General features: G+C 35.8%; 1 protein-coding gene and 1 long non-coding RNA gene across 2 annotated transcripts in view; both read left to right on the forward strand.

Moving 5' to 3' along the window:
* The window catches only part of GBE1 (1,4-alpha-glucan branching enzyme 1), a 268,030-nt gene that overhangs the window by 223,075 nt on the left and 27,504 nt on the right, over window positions 1–17,451 (forward strand). The window contains 3 exon segments of the mRNA XM_025449943.3: window positions 9,541–9,725; window positions 11,318–11,375; window positions 11,378–11,447. Coding sequence (XP_025305728.2) covers window positions 9,541–9,725; window positions 11,318–11,375; window positions 11,378–11,447 — 313 coding nt within the window.
* On the forward strand, window positions 11,468–16,163 carry LOC125754163 (uncharacterized). The gene is made up of 2 exons (XR_007407689.1): window positions 11,468–11,592; window positions 11,744–16,163. It is a non-coding gene; the product is annotated as an uncharacterized LOC125754163 (long non-coding RNA).

A 17,451-nucleotide genomic window follows, 5' to 3' on the forward strand; every position in this document is an offset into this window, starting at 1 on the left:
GGTCTTCAGTACAGTTAAGAGGAGTAGGAACTAAAGTTTTATACATTCTTGGGAGGACTATACCTTATTCTCATATATACATAAGCATAGTTTCAACAAGAAGTTGCATCATATCCACAGCATGGAGGCTGTGATAGGCTTTAATTAATTCCTAGGTAAAATTAGTATGCATTACAGTTTGGAGAAACAAAACACACAAACCTGCTAATCAAAATGTTCAGCTAATAGAGCTGGGGCTTTTTTCATTAGTTGTATTGTCTCGAATTCCATCACTGTACCAGCTGACTTCATGTCAATTTATAGTTTGGACCTTTACATCAAACAACAAAAAATTAATTACAGGAAAAGCAATCCCAATAGGAATTTTGTGCCTAGAGGTTTTACACAATTAACCAGACATGAATGGTGCTGTTTACAGAGGAAATGGAGAGAAGAAACTCGGTAGAATTTTCTGGAATCATTAATTATAGCAATGTTAGTCACTTGCTTCCCTGTTTTGGTTTTAAGGTTACTTATTACCCAGAGCTTTCTGTCTTCTCATATCTGGAAGCACCGAGTTCTGTTATTATAGTGAATGCAGTGAATCACGGCATGAACTGTGAATTTTCTTACAAAGTATCCCAAGTGACAGCTCAAAAAATTACTGTCTTCCCTTCATTCTGAAATAAGTAACATTCTATGTATTACATTAGTGATCATAATCATAACTTAACAAGTAGAAATATCTCCTTTGATGGTTAGTGCCAGGTTACTTGCAATGCATATTTTTGATTTGGAAGTATTGTTCCCAAATGTCACAGTCTTTGCCTCTTTGTGCTAGAGTTAGTTTAAATGTGATTTTTCTAAGCTTCTTATCTGTTGAATAAACCAGCCCAAGGTTTGAAAAATGCTTCTCTCAATTTAGGCTTTCACTTTTTTTTTAATTTTTTATATAGCTTAGAAATTTACCTCTGACCCATTCTTTAGTTACTAATATTCTAATACAATAAGTGGTACTTACCCTTTTTAAGGCTCAGGTTCCTGGCAAATGTAAAGGAAACCTTTCTCTGTCCTCAGAAAAGCACACAGATGAACATGCATACAGTGTTTCACATGAAATATCAGGAAATCAATACATGAGCTCCAAGTTACAAATGCCTGTTGCATTCATTGAGGAATATATACATATATTATATATGCATGTTTACATAACATTTGTATATAATTTAGAAATATATATACCTACATATATTTTTTGTTTTGTTAAATTACTTATTCATATTATGTGTTTCCTATTCCAGCAAGTTATCTATACTAAAACAAATCAACTACCTTTTTTTGCCATCACCTGAATACATTTAGATTTCTTATCTATCTTTATATAGCAGCCCTTAGTTATAAGCTTATTTGGGTGGCCATATTTCACTGTACTGTCTCAAGTGCTGCCACATTTCCTAAGTAATTTGTAGACCATAGCTGAGAAGAACATTCTTAACTTGTTTTAATGATAGTATTTTTCTTCATTAGGTTTGTGAGCTGTGAGCTAGTATAAGATACTAACGGGCATTTTCCAGTTTTCTTTGTTCAGTCTGAGAATGGTTCACTATTATTCCAAGGTCACTTTGAAAGTCTTTCTGTGATTTGCTTCCATTTATTTTATGCTTGTGTTTACAGTTTTGAACCAAATATGAAATTTAATGTTGCGTTTGTCTACATTAAACTTAATTTGCCCCTTGTCAGCTCATTTACAACAGAGATAACATTCAAAGCCACCCTGTAGAATGTTTTGTCTGCAATCACTAATGTAATTTTTCTATCTATTTCTTTGTTGTTTGCAACTTTCTATGTCTTCCAGTTTAAAAAGAAGCCTCTCCAGGAAAAGATTTTCAGAAGATCTAAATTAGTCTCTAATAGAGATTAATAAATAATTCTCTAATAGAATAGGGTCTTCATCATATCTTGAATTTTTTTAAATAGCTCTTTTTTCTAACTTAGAATTTCAATTTTGTATTCCATAACATATAAATATGCATATTGGTATATATATTAAAGTAGTGACTTTATACTTAACAAAGGATAAATGAAGTGAAAATCAAAATACATAAAAATCCTAAATTGGATTATAACACCAAACATTTGTCTTGCTTTCATCTTTTTCCTTTATTTTTCCAAGCACTTAACTTCATCTCATGTAATAAGCTTTTTTATTGTTACTAATGTTTAGTTATGCTATTAAAAAGATGAATGTTTAAAATGGACGAGTCTTAGAGTGCAATAAAATGAAATCTTAAGTTTAAATGATGAAAAATGAACATATACATTAAGGAATATAATTTTGCGTGTGTGTTGAACATTATTTCCAGTAACAATTTGTTAACTTGTACCTGTGTCTTCAAATGATTAATGTTCAAAATGGGAAATGTTATCTTTTAAAATCATATCTGCTTTTTACCTTCTCAACAAGTATTCTACATAGTTAGTTTTCTTAGGGAGATACTAGACAAGTGTACAGAGATGGATTTATAAGATTGCCAATGTTTTATAATACTAAAGTAGTAGAGAAAGCCAAAATGACTAACATGAGGAAAATGATTAAATAAAATTGTGTTGTATGCACCTAAGAGGTACCATCATGGAGGAGATATACTTATTGACATAGAAAATGCTAATATCAAAATTCAAAATAGCAATATAACTCTATTTTTGTTCAAAACAAGTTGTAGATAAGATAGATGGGTTGATGGATATGTATGGATAGAGAAATGTAGGCTTATAGTTCTAGATATAGAAAACAAATAATATATTGACCAGAAGGAAAGCAGTGGTATCTTAGTCCACTTGGGCTGCTATAACAAAATACCACAGACATGGTAGCTTATGATAAAAAACAGAAATTTATTTCTCATGCTTTATGGATTTTGGAAGTCCAAGGACCAGGATGGTTGAATGAGGACCCCCTTCCCATTCCCAGACTTTTAGTTGTATCCTCACATTGTGGAAGGTTCTAGGGAGCTCTGTGGAGTCTTATTTAGAAGAACGTTAATCCTATTCAGGATGGCTCCACCCTCATGACATAAGCATTTGCCAAAGTCCCCACCTCCTAATACCCTCACAGTGAGGATTAGGATTGCAACAGGAATTCTGGGGAGACAGTAACATTCAGACCATAGCAAGCAGCTGTTTTATAAGATTTTAGATTGTGTGTGTATATTTAAAAAAATGTCTGTGTGTTTGTTACTTATATAATAAAATAAGAGAAAATATAATACCATAATAATAGTGACTAATATTTATTGTCACATACTTGTGTTTTATACTCTACTAATTTGTACATCTTACCTCATTATAATTGCACTATTCTTAAGTCCTAATGTATGCTATAGATCATAAGGATGTGAATTTTCATGCTAGAATGTTAGAGATAAATCGTAACAATGTGATTTCACATTGTATTAGTTTTCTTGTGGAATTTGTGAACCTTTAAGGTTTTATCCTGTGTGTGTGTGTGTGTGTGTGCGCGCGCGCGTGTGTGTGTTTCTGGAGAGCAGATACTTAGCTTTTAATCAGATTGTGAGATGGGTTCATACCATTCTAAGTAGTTTTGGTCAAACTAACTATTCGATTCTATACTAATGAAAACTATACTTCCAAGGAGGAATACCAAGAGAGCAAGTAAACCATACAGTGGAGAATTTACATTTTTACCTTCTTGGTCTACCTGAGACAGTTAGAAAAGATTGTAAGCAACAAAAGCTATAACCTGAGGTCATATTTTCGGGAAGGGTAGAGAGAAATCAGAAGATGGGGAGCCTCAAATGTCAGTAGTGTTCCAGCTGAGGGAGAACTCTAGTTTTAGAAGGTTCCTAAAATGTTAAGTGGAATATAATCAACTATATACCATATATACAAGTATATATAATATAGAAAGTAAGTAATAAATATGCCATATAAGTAAGGTATATAAATGTACATGCTATCTATAGTATTATGTAATACATATACTAAGAATATATATACTATAAATATATACTTTAAATACACTCTCTCCTTGAGAGCTTGTTCAGAGGTTTTGTAAGGTGAACATGTAAGAATAATGAAGGAAGAGACTGAAGAGGAGATTCCTAACGTAGCAATCTGGTTTGCTCCGTCCCTGTGGGTGTCTTGTAGCAAAATTATTTTCACATTCAGTTATGCCTCTTAAAAATCTAAAATAGTGGATAACTCAAAGGTCATTAACACTAGGCTCAGGGAAATTTATTTGTATTATTAAAATATGAATAAATGCATCAGTGTACCATTTCAGGACTTTAAAGGAAGGAATAAAGTTGCACTATGAAAACTAAGTCAAGAAGAGCCAACTTCACTAGTTGCCTGTTGAATTCATCCCAGTTACTTGTATGTTTGCTGCACAGTAGGGCTGGTCAGTTCCTTCACTCTGATTTTAGCTTTATTATAACTCTCATCTATTACCCTGTAGGTAATTCTTTCCTGAACAATATCCGTAATAAGTAGACATGTGTAACATAAAAGCTTCCATACATGAAAGCTGATGGGTGCCAGACCCTGTGCCCAGTGCCTCATTTACCATGTTTGAATCTTAAAAGAGCTTTTATGAAACATATTGTCCTATCTTATAGATGAGTAAACTGAGCACCAGAGAGATTAAATTGCCTAAATTCACTTGTAAGTGGCTCACTCGAATTAAAACCCAAATCTCGCTGTGTCTATGGGCATCATGTTACGTTAACTGCCTTCTCCTTAGACATATAAACAATTTTCAAATCTGTACTCTCCTACCTTCAGGAAATGGCCTTTAGCCCACCTACTTTCAGTACAGGGAAATTGATAAAAATGTAGATTTCTGCCTGGGACTGTCTCCAAAGGGAATGAATCAGGTAATGAATGTTCATAGGGAAGATGACATTTTTAACAAGCTTCCTTGGAATCTGTATGCTTGCTCTGGAGCATACTATAGATTGAAAAGCACGGCTGTACATTATTTCATTCCTATACCAAATGGGTGGTAATATAGCAAGGTCTGGGTTTTGGGTTTTGTGTGTGTTTGTAGCATTTGTCACTGACCATCCTTTTTGAAACTCTTCTATATATAGAAGGCTAAGAAGAGTTTCAAAAAGGATGGTATATATATTTTATATATATATTTCAAAAAGGACGATATATATATTTTATATATATAAACAAATTTTATATATATAAACATATATATTTGTTCCATCCATATATAAATATAAATATAAATATAAATAATATATAGTTGTTGATGTCCCCCTGACTTTGCTAACCATCATTACTCAGTCTTTTCTAATTAATCTCTGCCTGCAGTTCCTTAGGATGCTGTCCATTTGCCTTTGTCCTTTTGTGGCTGCAACCACTGTTTCTTATGGAGGCCTTAACAAATTGCTCTCGGTCCTCATCCCCAGTTCTCTACTGAATTGCAGTACCTTGTTTTTATCAATGGTACTATATATCCATGAATGCTTGTGTATTCTTCCGATGTTAAATTTAGCATGCCCAAAAAACTCATTATCTTCCTCCCACACACTTACCCCATCACTGTATTTCCTCAGTGTGGTTAATGCAGGCACTACTCAGTCACGTGAGCTTGAAACTTTACAACTGCACTCAGAATTCCCTTTTCTTTACAACCTACATTCATCAGGCAGTCATCAAATTCTGTTGTTTGCCTCCTCAGAAATGTCACTTGTTTTTTTGTTTGGTTGGTTAATTGGTTTGAGTTGAGTATGGTTGACACACAATGTTACATTAGCTTCAGGTGTACAACGTAGTGATTGACAAATTTATACATTATACAGTGCTCATCACATGCTTAGCTACCATCTAGTACCATATAACACTATTATAATATCATTGACTCTGTTCCTTATGCTGTGCCTTTCATTCATTACATAACTGGAACCTATATCTCCCATTCCCTTCACCTATTTTGCCCATCCTGCCCCAACAACCATTAGTTTGTACTTCTGTATTTCTGATTTTGCTTTTGTGGTTTATATCTTCTTTTTTTTTCACATTCTGCATCTGAGTGAAGTCGTATGGTATTTGTCTTTCTCAATCGGACTTGTTTCATTTAGCGTAATATCCTCTAGGTCCATCCATAATGTTGCAAGTGACACAACCTCATCCGTTTTATGCCTGCATAATATTCCTTGTTTCCCCCCACACACATACACACACACGCACACACACATACATACATACACATACATACATATACCACTTCTTCCTTATTCGTTTATCAATTGACACGTTGCTTCCTTATCTTGGCAATTGTAAATAATGCCCCAATAAACATAGGGGCACATATACCTTTCAGATATAGTGTTTTTGTTTTCTTTGAATAAATACCTAGTAGTAGAATTATTGGCTCGTACAGTAATTCTACTTTTAATTTTTTGACGCACCTCCATACTGTTTATTACAGTGCCTATACCAATTCACATTCCTGCCAGCTGTGTACAAGACATGTTATTTGAATCATTCTTTTCCTCATTCCCACTGCATCTTGTCATCTCTTACTTTATACTTTGGATTCCATGTTAGCTTTTCTGTTTAACCATCCTCAATATCCAGTGTCTTTTCACAGCTTTATAGCTGTTTTAATAATAAATGCATCTGAATTTCTCATTCCCCTACTTAGAAAATAGCCTTTAGTTCCCTATTGCCTGCAATGTAATGTCCTAATTTTCTGAGGCCTATCCTAATTTAACTTCATCTTGTTTGTCTCATCTTTTATCACCACTAACCCTTTTTGATAGATAGCTAAACCAGACTCCTCACTACATCTCACCTTCTTACTTCTGCACATGACATTTCCATTAGCTTGGAGTCTCTGTCCATGTATGGGAGGCTGGTCGTTATTTGCATGGTATTTCCATGGTATTTATTTCTGATGATATGCTGGAGTAGTAAGAGTCAGGGTGCTGAAACCAGACTGTCTGGGTTCTTGGTCCCAGTACTGAATAAATGTCTGTGACTCAGCTTCCTTACTTAGAAACTTGCAACAATAATACTACCTACTTTAGTGTTGCTGAAGATGGAAAGAATAAATTGACGTACAATGCATGTGCCTAACAAATACTAAGCAGACATTAAGCATATGCCTGCTGCCTCTAGTGTGATGATCATGATGACAGTGATGTAACATTCTCCCCCAGAAAAGGCGAAAGGAATTGCTTATTAATACTGTGAGTCAACCCAGGGACACCTGGGTGGCTCAGTGGTTGAGCATCTGCCTTCAGCTCAGGGCCTGATCCTGGAGACCCAGGATCGAGTCCCACATCAGGCTCCCTGCATGGAGCCTGCTTCTCCCTTTGCCTGTGTCTCTGCCTGTGTCTCTCTGTGTCTCTCAGGAATAAATAAATAAAATCAGAAAAAAAAATGTTTAATTCTGTAGTCAATCCAGAGTTCATGGTCATACCAAAATAAAAGTATTGTACTAATAGAAAGCCTGGACCTAGTTTGGAGGCTACTATACTTGAGCTACCTCGTATCATTTCTAGTCTTTCTAAAGTTCTCCACTAGTTGAAATCTCACTAGTACTTAAAACATACAATTTTCCTTATCAGTAAGGAATGTGCTCCTTACCATCCTGAAGGTGTATGAGTTTGCCAGTGGAGTGGATGAGCGAGCAGGCTGGCTATGACTGCCCTATGGCAGAGGTAAAGAATGCATCCTCAAGTCAACAGAGTCAGAATTTCATCCCCCTCCTCTGTCACATAGTAGGTAAAGTTGCAAGAAGCGTTATGTAGGCTGAAATACTAGAATTTAGCAAAATATTTGTAGATACTTGAATTCTTACGAAACTGCAGCAGACATATTTGTTTGGATGCTATTTTTATTTTGATGACTACAGTCCCAAAAAGTTCAAAGCAAATTCCAGTGTTTCTTAGCAAAGTTTACCATTTAAAGCAACCCTACAATAAATCATTTTGAATTACACCCTAGTTTACTAGTTTTTATTAGAATATTAATACATTAGCTTCTTTAAAATAGGACATTCTTGGGACTCCTGGGTGGTTCAGTGGTTGAGCATCTGCCTTCAGCTCAGGGCATGATCCTGGAGTCCCAGGATCAAGTCCCACATTGGACTCCCCATAGGGAGCCTGCTTCTCTCTCTGCCTGTGTCTCTGTCTCTGTCTCTGTCTCTCTCTCTCTCTCTGTCTCTTATGAATAAATAAATAAAATCTTTAAATTAAATAAAATAGGACATTCTTATATTGGCTATACTTTCTGACACAAAAGAGAAGTTCATGGCTTAGAAAATTGCAGCATTAAAGTGGCAAATCAAAGTAGATTTTGGAAAGCAGTATTTAATTTGTAAGGGAAAAAAGAAACTGTAAAGTTAGAAATCCATCTTAGGGACAACAATAGGATCCAGTCTACTAGACAACCAATATCTAAATTTAATTTTGACAATGGATAATATTTTTGTGTTACTATTTTATTTCATTTTTTTCAATGTATTGAGTTTCTGGTTCTTATCATTATAGTGATAAACAATATTTAAATGGTTCCAAATCAAGTGTCCTAGCTGCACACATGCACATGCACATACATGCAGATACATTTGAAATTAAAGATACACATCTAATGCTAACATGTAGATCTGAGAAAGAAATAGGAAAAATGAAAAAATAGGAAAAATGAATAATAAGAGTGATAACTTGGGTTTCTGTGGCACCTGGAGTTTGTTTTTTAATTTACTTTTTAAAAAATATTTTATTTTATTTATTCATGAGAGACACATTGAGAGAGAGAGAGAGAGGCAGAGACACAGGCAGAGGGAGAAGCAGACTCCATGCAGGGAGCCCAATGTGGGACTCGATCCCGAGACTTGAGGATCATGCCCTGGGCCAAAGGCAGGTGCCAAACTGCTGAGCCACCCAGGGATCCCTGGCACCTGAAGTTTAAAATGTACCTGTCTATTCTCTGGATGAAGTAGAAAGAACCTCATTAAAATTTTTGGATTTTAATCAGAACTAAATTTTAATGGTTGCTTTTGCACTTATTATCTGTGTGAGCTTGGGCAAATCTCTTAACTGTCTAAAACTTTGGATTTCTCATCTGTGAGTTAGATATAATGAAGAGTCCCACTGAGGATCAAAAGCCTTGGGGAATTGTAAAGCATTGTATACATTACAGAAATTATGGAAAAGCAATTTCAGAAATTACTCTGAGATATGAGATTGTTTCAGAGAGGATTTAAGTATGATAGAGATAGCTTTCTCAGTTCATGCATGAGGGGAAGAAGATGTGTCCCACAGGCCGCAGGGCTGGGCTAGAACTGGCCCCTGGTATTCTGAGTTCAGATGCGGTCACTACTCATTGGGATACGCTGTGCTGTTTTTGAACTGAGGTTGGTCGTATATCCTTCACAGGGCACAGCTGTAGTAAATTATAACCTAAACAGATTTTAAGGACTTTAACATGTAAAATTACAGAGTCACCTTAATAAGAAATGCAATATTACTGGGTGAGGCGCATATATATATATATATATAATTTTTTTTTTTAACACAGGTAATGAGTTTGGGCATCCTGAATGGTTAGACTTCCCAAGAAAAGGAAATAATGAGAGTTATCATTATGCCAGAAGGCAATTTCATTTAACTGACGATGACCTCCTTCGCTATAAGTTCCTAAATAACTTTGACAGAGATATGAATAAATTGGAAGAAAGATGTGGTTGGCTTTCAGCTCCACAGGTAAGCTCTTTATTCTAAATGTTATGTTTTAGTCACCAGTGTTGTACATGCTTGGAATGGCAATCGATTTAAATCTATATGCGGATCTTTTAAACACTACTTTATTATTCAGTGTGTAGTGCCCTGAAACATACTTCAGGTTGTCAAAACATGTCACTGAAGTCTCTCCAACAGATAATGAAAATCTTAAGCACAATGCCCTGCTTACTTTCCTGTTTAGTTTGTTGTTGGTTAAATTTAGTAATTTTTATTTCAATTGGTTAAAATAACAAAAGCTCAGCATGGAGTCCATTTTGGAAATTGCTGTGGAAACATCTTAATTGTTTTGACTGGTTTTCTTTATATAAATAATTTTGCTGTCATAAAGAGACTACTTTGACAACATGTAGATTTCTTTATTCCTTTTTTTTTTTTTTTTTTTGCCCCTTCCTTTACTGGTCTCTAACTTGTCATCTCAATAGATGCCGTTAGACCTGCATGCTGTTTTGTATTTTTCATGAGCCTGACTCTCCTCTGGAATTAAAGTCTCAGTTTTCAATAAGTTTAGAAAATGTAATTAACAGGTGCAAATTTTATACCGGCTTTTTTTCCCTTGCAAAAATTAGCATATAGTATGTGTTACTTATAATCCATTTACTTTTTACTGGTGCTGTTTGAAATTACTGTTGATGTGTTTTTACTTTGGTATCTATGATTTTTTTTTTTAATGGTTGAACAAAGGTACTTATATATTCACCAAGATTGGCTACATGACACGAATACCCTAATCACGTTTATTAGTAATGCAATTTCCAGAAGAGAGAGCAAAATGATGCTCCTTTTCAACAGGAACAATGTTGAATACCAAAGGCATGCTGTTTACTCTAGAGCCTTAGTTCACATTGCTAAATTACTAAGAGTAGGTGGTGCTCATATGCATGGAAATAAGTCTTTCAAAGCTGGAGCTGCAAGAGGGTGGTGTTGAAAAAGCAAAGGCTTCTCACTGCCTACTATAAAACATGGGTTATAAAATGGGAGACTTTGTAGATATAATTTTTCAGATCTTCCCTTTTATTAGAAAAAAAGATATATTGTAAAGAACATTAGGTCGCCATTGAATCTAACAAAATCTAACAAATCTAACAATAAGGTAAAGTTTTTAAGATAACTACAACTTCAGAAATCTCAGTACAATAACAATGTTACATTTTTTAAAGTAATTTCATGTACCTTACCTCATTGATCTGGGGACTAAAAATCTTAAAGAAAATTCACTTGTAAACAGATCCAGTATACACTCACACACACACACACACACTTTATATGTAATAGGTACTGTGTTCTAAAACCTGAGCCACAATGCTAATCCTCTATGCTTTGTCTGAAGTTGTCAATGGCTAGTGAGATTTTTAGACTCTTTAAGCTGTTTTTGAGACTTTTGTTAGTGTAGAGTTTGATAGGGCAAATTGCAACAGTTTCAAAAAAATATAGTACATTTTCATTTGTTGGCTTAATAACAAGGTTACTAATAAGCACACAAACAATTTTATAATTAATTTGCTTATAACAGCATCTATAATGTCATAATGTAATATATGTGTTAATTCTTGCAGGCCTATGTGAGTGAAAAGCATGAAGGCAATAAGATCATCGCTTTTGAGAGAGCAGGTCTTCTTTTATTTTCAACTTTCATCCAAGCAAGAGCTACACTGATTACCGAGTGGGAACGACATTGCCAGGAAAATATCCTTTTTGTTGCTGTAGAATGTAACTGTCTGCATTCAATTATTTATTACATCATGAAGAATAAGAAAGACCAGTGCAGATCTTGGTGACAGTAGCTCTCAGTTCCTCTTTTGAAAAATGAGGGCCTTGAGATAGTTGATTGGTAAATCTTTGCTCTGCTTGGTTATACTGAATCAATCCTAAGCTTCATTCCGGTTCTAAAATGATTCTGAACATTTTTTAAAACAATATTTTGAGCCAATATGCAATCCAGGAGATAACTGTAGTTTTTTCTTTATGAAATTATTTCATAGGTTACCTTTAAGAATTGTCTCCTTTCCCCTTCACCACCGAGAGAGTAGCTATAAAGGTAACTTCCTCCCCTCTTCTTTCCTGTCTCCTCAAATGCAGGACGTAGCTTATTTTTGAAGGCATGAACTGAGTAGGAATCAGGGCATGGGAGTGTGAGCAAAGGAAATAAGGAGAATGTTGTTGTTATTTTGTATATTCATTTACTCATTCGTGTTTCACAGATAATTGCTGAGCACCTTCTTACTGAACGCCTGTGTGCCCTCCCTGTCCTGGTGCACTTAGTCACTGCCCTCATGTAGCTTTTAAACTAGTGAAGAGGAAAAGCATTAGTAACTCTAGGTTTGATAATTGTTGCAAAAGGAAAAGTGCAGTGTATTTTAAGATTATAACTTACCAGATCGAGGACCTAGCAACAGCCCAGCAAAAAATTTTAAGCAGACCCTATAAACAATGTCCTTCTCCCCTGACGCTCTGACAATGATTAACGTCTGCCACCTGAGCAAGGTGCCTGATGCCAACATGAAGTCTGATGCGTCAGGGTATCTCTACCTACAATAATAGAAACCGTCTGCTCGGGGGATCCCTGGGTGGCGCAGCGGTTTGGCGCCTGCCTTTGGCCCAGGGCGCGATCCTGGAGACCCGGGATCGAATCCCACGTCGGGCTCCCGGTGCGTGGAGCCTGCTTCTCCCTCTGCCTGTGTCTCTGCCTCTCTCTCTCTCACTGTGTGCCTATCATAAATAAATTAAAAAAATTTAAAAAAAAAAAAAAAAAAAAAAGAAACCGTCTGCTCAACTGGCTCAAAGAGTGAGGAAGATGTATTTTGCCACACAAGAAAAAGTCTTACGGTAGGGTGACCTCTGCACTGTGACAATGTTATCCAGTTCCCTGGTTCATTCTGTCTTTCTGCTTTCAACTTTCAGGGTGCCACCAACGTCCAAGGGATGGCACCTGCTAGAGTTGCAAAGAGCAGCTATGGTTCTGGATGGAACCTTCAGACGTGACAAAAGCCAAATAGACTTTCTCTGTCTCTCAATATCTCTCTCTCTCTCTCTCTCTCTCTCTCTTAAGATTTTATTTATTTATTCATGAGAGACACACAAAGAGAGGCAGAGACACAGGCAGAGGGAAAAGCAGGCTCCCTACAAGGAGCCAGTTGTGGAACTCAATCCCAAGACTCCAGGATCACAACCTGAGTCAAAGGGAGATGCTCAACCACTGAATGACCCAGGTGTCCCTGTTTTTAAGAATAAAATCACTTTACCAAATTTTCTTTCATTTTTCTGTTGACCAGAATTCAGTTACATATCCCCAAAGAAATTTCTAGCAAGGAGAAGTGTATTGCCATGACTGGCTGAATCACGGGAATTACCCTGGAGTTTCCAGGAAGTGGAAAGTGGGCTCAGGAAGTGAAGTCATTGGAGAAGTGGTTCCCCAGACAGACCATTTCTCCAACAGTAAAAGAGAAGGGGCCCATGCCATCCAGTTAAGTAGCTGGCAGCACCTCCCCCTACCCTCAGTGAAGGCACTGAGAGATGGTTCCCTACCCTTTTCTTGCCCGGCAGATCACAGTGTCATGTGGCATCAGAGCATCTGGGTGAGGTGGCTGTGGCTGTGGCTGATGGCCCACATGTGCCTCAGGTAACACAGGGGATGCTCCCTTCGGTGTGATGGGATTACCTGCACTAAAGAAGAGCTGCACTGTTCCAGGAAGCAGATATACTCACTGTTTCTATAAAGAAATGCAAATACATGCTAGGTATGTAGCCACTCTACGTGACCCCTCTCAGCTCCAAACTGTTGAAGTAATGCCCCTAGACTAAATGCCTATTTACCTGGAAGTTTAATATAATCAATTTGCAGTCAATAATTTTTTATAATCAAACCAAAATACATTTACAGTACACTTGGGATCTACCCTGCAGTCTTTGTTAAGCATTATCCTTGACCCTAAGTCAGTAAGAGAGAAGAGATGTATAGAACCAAACTACGGCATCATGCAATAAATGGGAAGGGGATAAGAATGTTCCATGGGCAAAGAAGAGATAAATAAAAGAAAAAGAGAGAGAGAGAGAGACAGCCAGAGAGCCAGAAATTGATTGATGGGTTGATTTAGAAAAGACCTTTAAGCCTGGACCTTGAGAAATAGATAAAAATCATAGTAGAAAAAAATGAGGAAGGCTATCTCAGCTGTAGGAGAGCATAGAATATTCTCAGATAATGAATAGCACAATGTATTAATTGGAGAATGATGACCCTAAAAAGGAATAAGAGATAAAGCTGAAAAGATAGATTGGGATCACATAATAGAAGATTTCAATGCTATATTAATTAGTTTAGACTTCTTCCATAGTTCTATATTGAATCACTGAAGGTTTTTGAGCTGTGGAACTACTTGATAAGAATGCATGCTTTAGGAAAAGTTCTCATGTACCCAGAGTGTAGGAGAGCTTTCTTGAGGAAAGAGATTGGAAGTATAGATATTAATTATGAGAAATTACAGTACATGTAAAAGATAATTAACGCATGAGCTAAAGGAATGACAATAGGATAGAAAGAGGTATATGAACGTTTTCTTAGAGTGAAAGAACTCAGCAATTGTTTGGACTTGGGATGTAAAAGAGAAAATATAAGATTTCATTTTGACCAAGGGAAGAATGGTAGTGGTATTATTACTTAGGATACCAAAGCAAGAAAGCAAGGAGGAATAACCAGTTAGAGGAATAAAAATATAAGTTTGGGGGTTCCTGGCTGGCTCAGTTGATAGAGCATATGCCTCTTGATCTCAGGGTTGTGACTTTAAGCCCCATGTTAGGTACAGAACTCACTTAAAAATATACATATATATTTATTTATATATATTAAAATATAAGTTTAATTTAGAATTTTGATAAATGGAAATACATACAATTTCAATGATAATATTTAGAAGAAAAATCTTGACTCAAGCTACATTCATCTCCTATGTAACTATGTAACTTTAACAAATATTATTAAGTGAAAATATAAATAATAATATAGCACATTTTATGAAGTAGAACCCACTCCAAAGTTAATTTTATTTAATGATACAATATTACACTATACATGAAAGTCTAGTTTGCTTTTTTGTATTTTGTTTTGCTTTAAAGTGATCTCTACACTAAACATGGGACTTGAAGTCACCAGCTGAGCCAGCCAGGTACCCCTCTGGTTTGGTTTTGATAAAACTTTGTCACAAATTGAGTATTCTGAAATTTGGTTTATTTATCTAAATGTCTATAGGCGTCTGTTATACAGAAATTCTCTGTATTAAACACTGAATGCTTTAGGTTAGTGACCCCTTTCAGAAACTGTACTATTAAAAGCTCTAATGATATAGACACCTTGGAAAATTGGGCCATACTTTCATATAAGTAATATATAAGTAATACCTGAAACCTTGGTTCTATCAGTTGGATCTCCAGGAAAACCTTGCAGAAAATACTCTTGGTTCTTTTCCTATAGGGATTTTGTTTTCTACCGATTTGTGCCCACTTAGACCTTATTTGTTCTTGCTACCTTTCTCATTCTTGTCTTTCTGTCGACAAGCTGTATGTAACTAATTCCCATAAGTTACTGCTTCCTCTGAAGATACATACCTTTTAATAATGGTCTCTTTGAAAACTCAAGAAATATACAAGACCTGATGGACTGGTTATTTAATGAAATATTTTTTTATAACAAAGATGTTTTTTTGAGGGGAGAAGAGCAGGAGAGGACTCCAACATACCTTAAACCATACCTAATTAGCTGAAAGTTTATAACCCCAGCTTTAACTCCTATAGTGATCTTAAAATCTCCTGGATTTGTGATGTCCTATACTCCAGTAACCCAGTTCAGTGCAGAAATACCATTTAAGAGTTCCTCCCACATGTGATAGCTAACCATCATGAGAACACATTCCAGTCTTAGGAATCTCACTGTTTCATAAGGTAAACAATTCAAAGTGGGTATTTTTTAATTTTTTTAAATATTGCTTTAAATGTATTGAAAGAAATGCATAAATTCTGTACTCTGGACCCAACACCTGTTGTACATGCCGCTACTCAAGTCAGAAAGGCACTTAGCATGCTGCCCACAGTAACTGCCTCCCTAGTCTTTCCTTCCAGACCAAATGCCTCTGGTTTCTTCAACAGATTCTCATGATGTTTTCCAGACCTCTTACCATCCCGTCTCTGATCAAAATGCACTCAGCATGGTGCACATCCTTCTTACAACATGTCTCCAGAACTAACAGCACAATATTCCAGGGAGGGTCTGGCAAGTATGATGTAGAGTACCCTCATTACCTCCCTTTATCTTGCTACTCTCTTGTTAATACGGCCAAAGTGAAAATAGCTTTATACTGGCAGCCATCACATTTTCTACTTGTATCTGCAATCAAATAAAAATCTTTAGTTTTTCTTAATGTGTACTTCTCTGATGTCAAGCTCCCTTATTCTTTATTCAGCTAATAACTTTAGCCTAAAACCTGAAATTTAACATTGAACATAAAAAAATAGAGATGTTGTTTTTTGCCTCTAACCTAGTAACAGGGAAGGCAACAGTTCTCTCTTATTGTTATGATTGTACCATGTTCCATAATAGCAGATACGTCTGTGCTTTCTTGCTGTTCTTTCTGTTCCAAGCTTAGCTTTAAGAGTTCTTTTTATTATCCTTAGCATTTTACAAGTCTCAGTTCTTTTTGGTCTTTCATCTTTCTGACTTTATTCTTATACCTTTATATGACATTGTAGCTCAGCATTATAGAACCATTTCAGATATGGAAAGTACAAGAAATTAGGATTTCTATGCTGTATTTTCTCATTTTGCCAAAGTGTTCTGTGCCATTGGTATTTCCAACTACTGAGCCAGTGAATTGAATACAGATTTTTCACTGTGAAAAATACACAGTGGCAAGATGGGATATATTAATCAAGGTAAGAAATTCATCAAATTTTTAACTCTCTGGAGAAGAGGATTTGGTGCCAGAACAAAATGAAAGTTTCTAAAGAAGTCATTTGAACATCTTCTGTCACTGTGAAATATAAACTGCAAATGGGTAACATATCTGAATTCTTGAGGAGTTCCATTTTTTGAACCTGTATATCCTGTATGTCAATAGCAAGGCATCAACTTTCACTCAAATCTGTGGAGAATAGGTGGTAACTATCTTCCCAAGAAACTGTTGTAAGGTAAACTATTTTGGGAATAATGCCAGGTAAAGTAGAAGAAACACTTTAAGGATACCTTTACCTATCACTTCAAAATAAGATGATACATTTTGGAAAGCTAAAAGGGAAGTCTGATTTGTATCACTAAGGTTTTGGAATGTGGTCTTAGTGGTGACTGCTAAAAGACAGTATTGTTTGTGGAAAAAGAATCTATAGCTCATAATCTAGAATTTTTTTTAAAAAACACAGCAAAACCCTTTACTTATACACTGTCTCATGTTGGTCTTTTTGCTACTAATCTTCAGTGTAATACCCACCAACACTCTTTAATTAGTAAATATCAATGTAGGTGATGCAGAACTCAGATCTAAACATCCTAGACAAGTAGGCAGGTCACACATTTCATACTATGAAGATACAGCACACTTTCTTAGTGTATCATTTGCCTATGATTTCACATTTTTTAGCTGTAGAGAAAGAAAGGGAAAAAAACATAATGCCCTTTATATTATCAGAATCATTACTGTCTTTCTTCCAT

Source organism: Canis lupus, chromosome 31, assembly GCF_003254725.2.
Source record: "Canis lupus dingo isolate Sandy chromosome 31, ASM325472v2, whole genome shotgun sequence".
NCBI lineage: Eukaryota > Metazoa > Chordata > Mammalia > Carnivora > Canidae > Canis > Canis lupus.